The sequence below is a fragment of the Eublepharis macularius genome, chromosome 7 (assembly GCF_028583425.1).
Source record: "Eublepharis macularius isolate TG4126 chromosome 7, MPM_Emac_v1.0, whole genome shotgun sequence".
Classification (NCBI taxonomy): domain Eukaryota; kingdom Metazoa; phylum Chordata; class Lepidosauria; order Squamata; family Eublepharidae; genus Eublepharis; species Eublepharis macularius.
Window position 1 is genome coordinate 67,185,252 of NC_072796.1, and position 13,804 is coordinate 67,199,055.

Consider the following 13,804-nt stretch of genomic DNA (forward strand, 5'->3'; position numbering starts at 1 on the left):
TGATGCCCAAGGAATATTTTTCAAAATCTGCTCAGCGCAGTTATGGGCCGGCAGTTATGGGGCAAGCCTCGCTTCCCTGTGATCCTCCTCCCAAGGTTCCCCCCAGCAGTGGAGGAGAAGGCAGGAGGAGAAGGCAGCAGGTAATGTGGACTGAATGATGGACCTGCAGAGCCCAGGTCTACTTCCCTTGGCCTTGCACAGGGAGTAGACCTGGCCTCCGAAGTGGCAGAGGCCAGATCTACCTGTTATTGCTTTGCAGAGCAGATAGACCTGGCCTTTGTACACCTCTGAAGGCCAGCTCTACTCATCAAGACTTTGGTAAGTAGACCTGACCTCCACTCTTCTGATGGTCAGGTCTACTTGCCATGGCATAACAAGGGGAGAACACCTGGCCCCTGCATGTCCAAAGGCCAGGTCTACTCTCCATGGCATTGCAGAGCTGTTGGCTCCACCCTCACCAGACACGATTGGGTCAAGGAGGCCTGGGGCATGCCTGGCTTGACTGCGCTCCGCCTCCCAAGGATCCTGCCCAAGCCTCGGCCTGCTGTGGGGAAGAGGGCACAGGTGTGGAGAGTGTTGCTTGCCCTCTATCTCCACAGCTCCACCTCCATTTCCCACCTCCAAGCCTCGATCTGCTGCATGGAGAGGTTATGTGTGCAGTTGGTAATGCAGCTTGCATGCCAGATGTGCAAAACCAAGGTCCACTTGCCATGATATTTCACAGTAAGTGGACCTGGCCTCTGGCCAACAGAGGCCAGATCAACCTGCTACAGGTTTGCCAGGGAGGTATACCTGGCCAACACACATATCCGAAGGTCGGGTCTACTCACCATGGCTTTGTTTGGTGGGTAGACCTGACTTCTACTCATCTGAAGGCCAGGTCTAATTGCTATGGCATTGAACGGCCCGGGGGGGGGCAGACCTGGCTTCTGCATGTCTGAAGGACAGGTCTATTCGCCATGGCATTGCAAAGCAGGTAGATCTGATCGCACTTCCGAAGGCCAGATCTATTTGCCATGGCTACTTGGCCCCTGCATGTCTCAAGGCCACATCTACTTGCCATAGCTTTGCACAGTGAGTTGACCTGCCCTCCAGACCCATACAGCTCAGGTCTATCTGCCATACACTTGCAGGGCCAGGTCAATTGGGGTGGGGGAAGCAGGGGAATGCCACTCCCTGGGCACACTCTCTGATGGTTCAGCATGCTCCTATGCACCACAGTAGGGTGATTTCAGACCAAAGCAGTCCCAATTCGACGCACTGTGGAGCACCAGAGTACTCCAGAGCCATTTCTGCCCCCAACACAGATAGAACTCCCAGTTTCCAAAGCTGCCCGATTCAGCCTGAATCAGGGCTAAATAAGCCAGCTGCAGGGCTCAGGAGTGTTCCTGGGCCCTTTCTGCCTGCCCAGAAGCACTCCTGGTCTCCGCAGTGGCCCAATTCTGAGCAGAATCAGGTGGCTGCAGTGCACAGGAGCACTCCAGGGCCCTTCTCCCCCCCCAGCGATGCTCCTGGCTCTGCGGTATCCAAATCAGGCCTGGGATTGGCTGGTGGAGGGAAGGGTCCACTTACAAACCCTCTGCAGCCCAGTTGGGGTTAGGAGGTGGCAGGATGGACGGTCCCGCCTCCCAGCCCTTTCCCAACATGATTGGTCAGCACTGGGGAGGGAGCAATGCCAGGCCCAGCCACCCTGTCTTCCCGCTGCCCATATTGGGGTGCAGCGGAGGGGGCAACGCCAGGCCCGGCTGCCCTGCCCTCCCCTTGACCAGATCATGTTGCGGTGGAAGCAGAAATGCCTGCCCCGCCTGCCCTGCCCTTTCTAGAGCCTGTTGGGTTTTTCCCCCACAATGGGCTTTGTTGCTAGTCCTACTTTATTATTCCTTTAGCGGGTTTCCGACGACTCACATTGATGCTGGTGCGCTTGCGCAGGGCCCACCAGCATAAAAGCGCACCAGGCAGGCCGCTTCTGGAGGGTGCCACTCGATGCTGCAGGCTTTGCAGCCCTTTTGGAGGGTGGCGGCGGCAGCACGGAAAGGGCAGCGCGCCAGCAAGCCCTGGGGGAGCCACGGCGGGAGAGAAGCCCACCACCCTCTGACCCATGCTGGAGCCAAGCTGCGCCGCTTTCGGCAGGGACGGGGCGACGGGGCGAGGGCGAAGTGCTCGCTGCCGCGTCAGCCCTGCCGGAGCCAGGCACACCACTCTGCAAAGATACGGGGCTTTGCATGGCGGCAGCGCTCCTCTCAGCCCTTGCACTACGGCGATGCCCCTCTCAGCCCTTCCCGCAGTGGCACGGGAAGGGCAGCAAGGGCGGCTTGTCAGAAAGCCTCAGGGGAGCCACGGCAGGAGAGAAGCCCACTGCCCTCTGACCCCTACCAGAGCCGCACTGCGCTGCTTTCAGCAGGGACGGGATGAGGGCGAAGCGCCCACTGCCATGTCAGCCCCACCGGAGCCGGGCATGCTGCTCTGCAAAGACCCGGGGCCTTGCACGGCGGCGGTGCTCCTCTTGCGGCGTCTCACCTCAGGTTCGAGGATAGCAGTGCACACGGCTCCTGGGGCCTCGCAGGGCAGCAGTGCTCCACTCTCCTCGGGCCCGGGGAAAGGCGGCGTGAGCGGAGTGCCACCGCCCTGCAAGGCCTCTGGAGCCACGGCGCTCCGCTCTCCGATCCAAACCCCCATTGCCTCCCTCCTTGCCTTTCCTCTCCACACCCCACCTGGCTCTCAGCCCTCCCCAAAACCCCATTGCCTCCCTAACTGCCATTACTCTCCACACCCCCACCTGCCTCTGACCCCTTCCAAAACACCCATTGCCTCCCTACCTGCCATCCCTCCCCAGACCCCTCCTGCTTCTCACCTCTCCCCAGACCCCCTCTTGCCCAGCCCTTTCTAACCACACCTTCCCACCAGCCCTCCCCAGCCCCAGCTTTCTAGAGCCCATTGTATTTATTTGCACAACGGGCTCTGTTTCTAGTATAAAATAACAAAACTTCACCCCCTACCCACCACCCATTGAAAAGGCAATATAATATTGATAACAATATGTTATTCTCCCTTCCCCTTTGGACCCCACAAAAACTATTGAACTCAAATTAATAAGAAAGCAATTTTCATACCAAATGCTAAATCAAAAAACATGATATATGTACACCCTCTGAGAGACCCTGTGGAAAGTGACCTCATTTGGGCCTGTTGAACAAAAGTGCAAAATCAAGGGCCTGTCCCCGAACCTCAATACTGCTGGGTAGCACAAACTGCTAGTGACATAGTAAACTGGGTTTTTTTTAAAGTTTGGATTGTTTCCCCCACTTAAACAGCTTGCAAGGAAATGGGGAAAAAAACAATTTCTTGACTCTGGAATGCTTTTCATTTTGTTGCTCAGTTGTTTCTTACTGGAATATTAGTTCCTTTATGAGGAGTAGGGGCTGAATGAGTTATCTTTTTTGTGCAGATTTTGATAGGTCAGTGGAGGTAATGTTGAGTTTATACAGTAAAGCTTGTCCTGATACGATAGAGTACCATACAGTAAATATTTTCAAGTTTAAAGAAATAGCATTAGCAAGGAGCCAAGACATAGTTTATCATACCCAGGAGCCGTCGATCAAGTCAGGGGCCTGTCATTCCAGTCCCCGAGTCCTTCTGGCACACCCAGGGGCCATCATTTCAGCATGGGGCCTGTCAATCCAGCCCCTAGCCCTTCTGTCACACCCAGGGGCCGTCATTCCAGCCAGGGGCCTGTCATTCCAGTCCCTGAGCCCTTCTGGCACACCCAGGGGCCGTCATTCCAGTCAGGGGCCTGTCATTCCAGTCCCTGAGCCCTTCTGGCACACCCAGGGGCCGTCATTCCAGCATGGGGCCTGTCATTCCAGTCCCTGAGCCCTTTTGGCACGCCCAGCGGCTGTCATTCCAGTCAGGGGCCAGTCCCTGAGCCCTTCTGGCACACCCAGGGGCCGTCATTCCAGTCAGGGGCCTGTCATTCCAGTCCCTGAGCCCTTTTGGCACACCCAGGGGCCGTCATTCCAACATGGGGCCTGTCAATCCAGTCTCAGAACAGGCTATCTGGGCCCAAACACTTTCCTTCAAAATCCATTCCACGTTTTCATTGCACCTCTTTTTTTGCTCTAATGTGTTTCAATGGAGCCCATGCAAGTCAATGGGCATTCCAGTTTCCCATTATTTCCAATGGGCATTCAAGCCTCTCCCATTATTTCCAATGGGCAATCCTGTCATTCGTTTTAGTACATCCCTGAAACAAATGCGTTCCAAGGGCTTTACAGGTTGAAAACATCAAATTTCACCTGAATGTTCACTTTTCCACCATCACCACCCCACTTCCATGCTAATGATCCTTGGACTATTTTTTTAATGCTGAAGCTTTTTCCAGAGGAGCCTCCAAAGGAAGGGCAGCTGCTGCACTGGCCCAAAGGTACGAACCAGAAATAAGAAAGACGAATACAGCTCCTTACCCCCGGCGAAAGTAGCAAAGGCAGGTTCGCCTAGATGAGAAGTGAAGAAAAGAGAGAAAGGTTCGGCACTAACCCTCCACTGTTACCCTCAACATGGACCAGCATGAAGTACGGACTGGAAGTCAGCCATTCCCGCACCAAGGGGTTTTTCTCCAAAACAAGAGGATCGACCTAAGACAGAATCCCATTTCACACAAACCCGAGAACATCAAAAGTCCACAGCATTTCCATGTTCACTGCTTCGTCGCGTTTTCACGAGAGACTCCCCTCCCCATCCCCGCCTTCGGGCTGCTAACTCAGCCCTTCCTCCTCGCTACAAAGGCCTGGACTACTCCAAGTTTTCAGGCGCCCTCTTACTCTGCACTGTAGACAGCCTGGTCCCCAGTTTTGGCTTGCGCGACAACCACAACTGCAGGACCTCAGCAGCCCCTCTGCTCGGCTGCACTCGCCAGGAGGCGGACGACCTACAGGCACCTTACAGGGACAGGCCCCGGCCCCCACCTCGCAGCAGCTCCAACCGAAAAGGGAGGCGGGAAAAAAGATGGCCAAACTGTCTCCTCCTTCCTGGCCTCGCATGCACCTCAAGGCGTCTGAAGGGCTCGCCTACGCGGCCGCTTTCCCCAAGCTCTCAGTGCGTACATGGCTGAGACCTGTATTTTAATATTTTGGGGCGGGAAAGTGGGGAGGGGACGCCAAGGGGAAGTCCTGCCCCCCTAACTAAAAGAAACTCCTACTAACTTCATCGGCACCATGGAGCAGCACCTTTTGCGTCCGGGAGGCGGACGGGAAAGGTGGCTCATTTTCCCCGAGACTCCAGCAAAGATGCTCAGGACAGGAGGACTCCACACGTTAGGGTCCAGCCTAATTAGGTCTTTTAGTATGAATGCTGCTACTCCTGTTCCTTCATACCTCCGCCAAATAAATACTAGAACCTGTTGTAGGACCATTGAAGGTGTTTCTTTTTCCTTCCATTTTCCTGCCTCGTTAGATGCTAGACAACACAAAATATGATACAGAGCTGAGTTTAAAATCGGGCATATTTCATGCACTAAAATATATATTCACTCTTCACACAAGATCACGCTTTATAGGATTCTGCTGCACAAGCTTTAGACCCCACAGCAGAACAAGGTGGCAGAATTCTCAGGTGTAGATAATGTTGCCAGCGCTGTATTGGGAAATTCCTGGAGATACGGTCTTAATGCATTGCTTTCTGGACGAGAATGAAAGAATGAACAGACTTTATGGAATGAATTAAGCTGATTGTATTTCTTGAGGAAGAGGACAAAATAAAGTTCAAGCCGCCATTTTGTTGAGCAGCACGCTTTCACAACTTTATTCTATTGACTGGCCCTTGAAGATGTCTTTCTGAACTGTTCCAACAGCCTGTCAGAGACCGTTTGATAAGAAACAAGTAACAGAAACACATTACAATGATCTATGGACTGTAATGAGTTTACTTACATGTAATCATCAGATTGAGGCTGTGGAATGGGAATACATTTAACCAGGAAACAGAGTAGTGAAAGAAATGTTTTGTACTGTGTTGTTATATTGAAAATGGATAGAATGACGTTTCTTTGTTATAATCATTAGTATACTGTGAATTTTGCACCTAGCACTTTCAGTAAGCACTTATAAAGTATGTTACATTGTTATTTGACATCAGGCGTATTGTGGTGGGTTTTCTCTTTTCTGGAGGATGGCAATCCTCTGTGTAGAATGGGCCATTTCTGGGTTCAATTGGGGAAGGCATATTCTTAATGTCCCCCCCCATAACTCCCTGCAAATACAAATCAAGGATAAAGGTTTTAGCATAGCCATGTTATACAAGTTTTCTACTTACAAGAAATTATTAAAATTGAGGTATCTTGAAAAATGTAATTCTCTTCCTGCAGTCTGAAGTGGCATAGTCTATTGTATCAGTCACCTTAGTATTTCACCTATTTCACATTATTTAGGCTAGGCTTTACACATCTATAATCAAGGATTAGAGTTCCACAAGCATGTATTGTAAAACAGTGTTGCACTTACCTGTAACTGTTGTTCATCGAGTTCATTCTGCGGAGACACACATTGGGACTGCACTTGCGCAGGCCTGCTTTGAAGATTTCTAGCTCTAAAAACATCGAAAGGGGCACTCCCGATCTTCTGCACATGCATGGCATTTCCCGCCTGATCGTTGCACAGAGACGCAGAATGCCCTTTCATCCCTTGGTTCTCCTATGCCGCCAGAGGAAGAGTAAATCTTTACCTCCTCCCAGCGGGGTAGGAGGGAGGGAATATGTGTCTGCACAGAATGAACTTGATGAACAACAGTTACAGGTAAGTGCAACACTGTTTTCATTGTGATTCTTCTGTGCAGCCCCACATTGGGAGTACAACAAGCTACTCACCAATGGGGGCACGTGTGAGGAGATTCTTAAGCAAATAAAGACTAAAGTACTGCATTCCCAACAGCGTCTGATCTGGAGTTTGCATCGATCACATAGTGCCTGATGAATGTATCTGCAAATGACCATGTGACAGCCTGACAGATGTCCCGCAGAGGCATCCCTCAAAGAAAGGCTGATGATGATGACTGCAGTCACTTTGAATGTGCCCTGACTGTCCCGGGGCAAGATGTCTGCTATGGTATAACATCTCCTGATGGCTACCACTACCCACCTAGACAGGGACTGGCTGGACGTTGGTAGACCTCTTCGTGGGCCTGCATAACATATGAACAGAGACTTTAATCTCCTGAATGACCTTGTCCTATGTATGTAATACAATAAAGCCTTCTTTAATCTAAGGTGCGTAATGAGTATTCTGCATCTGAAGTAGGACTAGGGAAAAAAAACTGGGACGTTCTTTAGTTTAAATGAAAATTTGATACTATCTTGGGAGTAAACTGGAGGCTAGGGTGTAGCACCACCTTTTGTGAGAAAAACTGCAGGAAAGGAGGATCTATTCTCAAGGCACCCCGTTCCCCTACTCTCTTTAGGGAGGTAATGATGACAAGAAAGGCCATCTTCCAAGATAACAAGCCACTGGACAGTGCGCTAGAGGCTCAAAGGGGGGAAACATTAGCTGAGCTAGGACTAAAGAGAGACTCCACTGAATGGTTGAAGCCTGCTTAGGAGGGAAGGTGTGGAGTACCCCTTTTAAGAATTGCTTGGATGCATGATGAGAAAATAGGGTCTTACCATACACATGTTCATAAAAGGCTGATTTAGCAGCCAGGTGGACCTTAATAGAAGAAGCTGTAAGACCTCTGTGTAGAAGGGACATGAGATAATAAAATACTGTGGGTATGGGACAGGAGAAGAGTGATAAGCCTCTCTCCATTACCCAGTTAGTAAAACTGTTCTATCTGGAGGAACAGGACAACCTGGTAGAGGGTTTCCGAGCATTTAACAAGGTTTGTATTATTTCTTTAGAGAAGGCTACTGTGTCAGAAATAGCAGCCATGCTGCCAGGTTGAGGGAAGTGGCATTGTGATGCATTATCAATCCTCTGTATAGGAGGTCTGGGGCCCTTGACAGCCAGTAGCACTGTCCCCTGACCATTTGCCAGAGAAGGGGAAACCACTCCCTGCAGGACCAAAAAGGTGCAGTGTATGAGAATGCAATGTATCTGATAGTATCTGATTCTGCACAAAACTCGGAATAGTAGAGGTATTGGGGAGGAATGCATAAAACAGTCCCTTGTCCCATGGGATCTGAAAAGCATTCCCAATAGATGGTTGTCTAGTCCCGCTCGGAAGCAGAACAGCCTGGCCTTGGTATTCTGAGAGGTAGCAAACAGGTTGATTTCCGGGAACCCCCATCTCCTGAAGATTGGAAGAAGAAACTTAGTCATTGATCAAGCATTCATGATGCAGTCTAAAGAGTCTGCTCAGTGTCCGCTCTGGTATTTGTCACACCAGCAATGTGTATCACTTGGGGAAAGGTGTTTTTGCAAACAACCTATAGCCAAAGATGTGTGGCCTCTCTGCAGACGTTAGGGAAGCTGTTCTCCCTTCCTTGTTCAAATAATAGAGAGCAGTGGAGTTGTTGGTTCCGAGGGAACTGGAGCCTGTTGCCTTGGGAGGTCCTCGTGTCCTGCCATCGGAATCATGGGCTCGGAATGGGGGTGGGTGGGTCCGGTTCAGTGGATGATTGTGCTGCTGGCTTAGAAGATACCGACAAGACCATCTCCCAGAGGGCTGCTTTAGGACAGGCTGCCCTGTTGCTGCGCACCTTTGGTGTAAATCTTTGACAGTGGCGGCAAGCAGAGACGTCATGGGACTCGCCTAAACATAGGAGGCACAAAGGCGTCCTCATCTGTATGAGGCATCTTCGTGTCGCATTTAGAACATTTCTTAAATAGCGCCTTCTGCGACATCTTGTTGACCATATAAACTCGTATATGTCCAACTATATAAGCTGTATAACTATAACTATATGAACTATATAACTATATGAACTATAACTACAACTAGGACTAGATGAAAAAACTGTATAACTACAACTACAAACTAGCAGCTATGAACAGAGGTAATGAAAAAAGGAGTTAGAACGAAAACGACCTCTCTCACTGATGGTGAAAAGAGAACTGAGGGATGAAAGGGCGCTCTGTGTCTCTGCGCAACGAACAGGCGGGAAATGCCACGCATGTGCTAAAGATTGGGAGCGCCCCTTTCAAGGTTTTTAAAGCTAGAAATTTCTTTCCAAAGCAGGCCTGCGCAAGAGCGGTCCCAGGGTGGGGCTGCACAGAAGAACGACAACAAACATAGTGTGTCCATGGGAATGACAAATCTCCTCTAGTTATCTGCAGAAGAGCCCATACCATTAAATGCACTTGACTGTTATTTTGCTCTTTCAGAGGGGTAGTTTATTGTAGCAAAACAAGAGAACTCCTGTAGCATTTTAAAAAATGACAATATTTCTTCTAGCATGAGCTTTCATAAGTCTTAGCTCACTTCTTCAGATGCAATGGAAAGAAGGAAAATCATGTTCCTCACATTTATCCAGAAAATTACAGTAGGGGAGGAGGGAAAGGAGTTGAGCAAAGAGAGACCTGGCATCATTTTATAAACTTTCAAAAATTTCCAGTATCAGTGATACTCAGTAGCTTAGGCGCTACATATGGCTTTTCTGAGCATCATCTCCCAATGTAGCACCTGCCCTATGCTCCATAAAAGTAGGCAATGCTATTACCAAGTGAGGCTTGTTGCTGTCAGATGGTTCTCATCTTGAAATAGAGCAACTATAGGATGGGTAAGCTGCACACCCCCATGGTAGGGATAGAAGTAAAGGCCCTGAGAAATCATATGCATGCTGCCATCACTATAGCATATATTCGTTTGATATTATATTATTTTATAATATAAATAATATATTAATATCAATATTATTATTAAATATTATCATATTTATATGTGCATGTTTGGTAGAGTAGCACACAGGCCGTAAAGTAGTCATGTAGATGTTTTAGTTTCTGAAAATTGCAATGTGGTTCACTGCAAGTCACAGACTGAGCACCACTGTTAGTTGTTTTTTAAAAAAAATGTTATGTAAACTGCCTTGGTGGTATGTCATACCTAACAGCAGTGTATCAGTGCCTCAAGTAAAATATTGAACATGCACCTAATCCCAGCACAATCTGTACTTATTCAGAATTAAGTTCCACTGTGTTCATGGGGGATGGACAGGTTATCTCTTAAGTATGCATAGGAGAGAAGCCTTTGTAATACATGGCAAAATTAGTAATTTTGGCCATGCTATTACAACCTACAAAACTGAAGAGGAAAATAATTTCACCCCTGTCAAATGAAAAGTGAGTCTTATGACCCATGGTGGGGGCGGGACAATTGTAGTTGTCCATCCCAGTATCAGCTTCGGGAAGACAAGTGGTTTATGGGTTCTTTCTTGCCATTCTAGGGGAGCCCTATATCACCAGAAAAGTTTGTATCTCAAAGCAGAGTTACAAGTTTTCTTTTGGTAATATAGGACTCCTTCGCCTGTAGCAGAGCTATTCCACTGCCCAGTCCCTTTAACTGAGGTTTAATTGTATGTTATTTACCGGGTGATGCTATTTATTCCCATGTCAGCTTTCAACACATTAAAGATACAAAGCTTGTAAGGTGCCTCCCTGAAGTCTATCTACCATTATGTGTCTGTTGTAATTCTTGAACAATGGATTCCTTTTCAAATCTTAATGCCGGGAGCCTTTATGTTGAGTGATGAAAATAACAAGGGTGTGGGAAAGTAGTGCATGTTAGCTCCAGCATGGCTTCTGTTCTATTTTCTGGCTGTAGTATGTGTACTTCAAGCCCCATCTATCGCAAGGCCAATTTGGTTATGTCTTCTTTTTCCATTACAGTTCTGCTATATTCCACCAAGAGAAGACAGAACAGTGAATAGTTCTGAACTTTTGTTTCTTCTTCATCATGAATGCTGCTTCATATATTTTCCCTACACAAAATATTGCTATGTAAGTAAAAACATGCAAAAATCCACCATACCAGGTCTATCATGTGAGGATTATGCATGCATTCATTTTGAGATATACATGCATTAGGAAGTCACAGCCAAACCATACATGCAGCAAAAATATAGACAATGTCCAAATCAGGGTTTTGTACTTTCTCCTACATGCCAGTGCTGAGCAGCAGATGTACACCACAGATTTGTAAGAGTATAAAGAAGTCCAGGAAGATACCATTGTAGTTAAATGCTAGTGTCACAGAAGCCAGATTTTTACTTGGTTTTAATTTCCACAATCCTAATCCTATTACATTGTGTATTGGATATTCTATTCTATTGACTGCACTGATAAAGCCCTCCACAAAAGGAAAGAATAAAATGAGCATAAATTCAGGCAAAACAAGTGTAAACCGATAGGGCAAGAAGAGGAATTTGAGGAGAAAATTGCTAAAGGTGTAACAACCAAAATTTCTTTAGAGACATCAGGAATACAAAACAATCTCGTGAGATTAGGCTGTTTTGACAAAAAAAGCGGAGAGAGGTTTTTTTCTTATCTATTAACTAGAACTCGTGTGAAGGGAAATGCATTAACAGCCTCTTCACAGGGCTCTAAAATAGATCACAGTTGTATCTTGCTCTTCTTTCTTGGAAATTAGATTGGACACACATGAATTTTTTAACAAACCTGTGAATTAGATTAGACAGACAGATAAAGTTTGGCCCAAAGTCATGCAGTGGCTTTTATGGCCATGGAGGAGGGTGGTGGTGGTGGTGGTGGTGTCTGATCTGTCCAAAGTTCTATCTCTCAGTTCTTCTTTCCACATATTCCACACCATAATACAGGCATTTTGTTAGTATAATACAAGCACATTAGTAGTTGTTAAAAAGTTATAAGAAAATTGCTCAGAATAGACAAGTACGGTCTTATAATGGAACTTTCAAATATTTATTTGTCAAATCGTATAAAACTTCAAGGATGAAAATTTCACCATCACAAGGATTCAACCATTTGTAAGCATGACCAATAGAATTTATTACACATTGTATTTACAACTATTTACATATGATTTAATAGGTAAATATTAAAATAGACAATGTACAATTTAGCAATTTTTCATTGAGAGGCATTTGGAAGGGCTGGGGTAGAATGGGCTCATTTTGAAACCAGCATGTAAGAGTAAGTGTATAATCCTTAAAATTTTAAATAAAAATACTCTCAGCATAGTAAGTTACAGCCATGTCATTACAGTAGTGGAACACTAAATGTCTCTGAGAAGTCAAGGTGAAATCCATTAAGCACTACTGCAAAGTACACTGAAATGGGCACTCATGCAAATTCCTCTAAATGAATGGAATATGTGCAGAAACAGTGCTTTGTGGATTGGCAAATGGCAACCACACGTTGCAATCATTTAGGTACCACACAGTAAGGAAGGCTTGAACTGAACTAGCATGCAATACTGCTCAGTTTCAAACCTTTACAGTGATGGTGATGAAACAAGCAGCTAAATCAAACACACACCTTTTAAAAAAAAGTCGCCTACACACTACACATAAGGAACAACAAATTTGGTCCATTAAAACATTAGACAAAACAGTTTTACATTAAAATATCTATCTTTATACAGGATTGAACATTAAATACAAGAATATTTACATTTGCGCAATATGTATAAAATAAGTTATTTTAAAAAAATGAAAACAATATTACATCTTTTTCCAAAAAGAAAACTGTACAGTTAACCTATAAATTATATAAGATGAACAGACTCACTTCCTACCAGCTTGTAATTTCTTTCACAGGTTGATATTTTTTCTGAAGGAGTTTAAGTTTCATAATAAAAATCATTAAAGTGAACTTTAAATAACAAGTACTTTTCAGTGGCTCTCTTGTAACAGCTGCCAGCGCTGTTAACTCTTCAGTGAAGATTGTTATACATTAATAGATCTGCTGGGAACATTCCGTTTGGGCTTTAGAATCTAAAGGAAATACCATTTATTACTAAATGGTATGTATTTATAATATTGAATATGATTTTGCAAAACATTTCTGAAGGAATATATGGAATACTGGAAAAGACTGTATTCCACATTAGTACTATATTTTAAACAAGTATTACACATTTATGCTTCACAACCTTAGGCAGACAGTCAAAAGATGCTAGCTGTCATATAGGTGTCAATTCAAAGTCGTCATTAACATCTACAAGAGGAACATAGAACTCCTGAATTTCATAAATGCTGATGGATTTGTAAGTTGCAGGATCAAGTTCTTGTAGTTTAAGCTGCCATTCCAGTCTCTGTACAGCATTTAGAGCTGCTGCTTCGTGTTGCTGCCTCATCAACAGACACGTCTATTTCAAAATAAAGAGATGAATATTCAGTTATTCCCAACCCATTTCGAGGCAGACCACACACTTCATCCTCTAAAGCAGGGATGGTCAACTTGGCAGACAATGGCAGATCAGACCCAGATGATCATTTTGTCTGACCCCTTTGACTTAAACTATTCTAGGATGTCCTAAGATTTAGAAGAAGCGTAATTAATAATTTAGACAGTATTGTATTTGATTAATTATCATTAACATTAATGACAGCTTTCCAAATATAGCAATTTCTATATTGTTTTTCCATGGTTTTAAAAATTCCAGATCCAAACAGATATTTCCTGAAATTGAACTGCGCTTTAATGAATTGTAAAGAGTCCAGTAGCACTTTTAAGACTAACCGACTTTATTGTAGCATAAGCTTTCGAGAGCCACCGCTCTCTTTGTCAGATGCACGGAGGGTATGAAGAAACTGGCCAGAGATATATAGGTAGTGAGGGGAGGGAGAGAGGGTGCAAGGAGTAAGGGTCATGTAAATGTAAAAAAGTTACAAGAAGTCATGAAA

General features: G+C 45.8%; 2 protein-coding genes across 6 annotated transcripts in view; both read right to left on the reverse strand.

Moving 5' to 3' along the window:
- Positions 1-5,073, reverse strand: part of TWSG1 (twisted gastrulation BMP signaling modulator 1) — a 32,981-nt gene extending 27,908 nt beyond the window's left edge. The window contains exon 1 of one of the 3 annotated variants that reach the window (XM_054984397.1): positions 4,962-5,073. Coding sequence is in view for 2 of the 3 variants with exons in the window: in XM_054984395.1 (XP_054840370.1) it covers positions 4,534-4,555 (22 nt within the window). In the remaining variant the exon portion in view is untranslated. Of the gene's footprint in view, positions 1-4,533; positions 4,755-4,817 lie in introns of those variants that run through there. The other 2 variants (XM_054984396.1, XM_054984395.1) reach the window with 2 other exon arrangements.
- A 6,769-nt stretch (positions 5,074-11,842) lies between these two features.
- ANKRD12 (ankyrin repeat domain 12) overlaps positions 11,843-13,804 on the reverse strand; it is a 135,948-nt gene continuing 133,986 nt past the window's right edge. For all 3 annotated transcript variants that reach the window (XM_054985592.1, XM_054985591.1, XM_054985593.1), the window contains one exon: positions 11,843-13,266. In XM_054985592.1, coding sequence (XP_054841567.1) covers positions 13,081-13,266 — 186 coding nt within the window. In that variant the 3' untranslated portion in view covers positions 11,843-13,080. The remainder of the gene's footprint in view (positions 13,267-13,804) is intronic.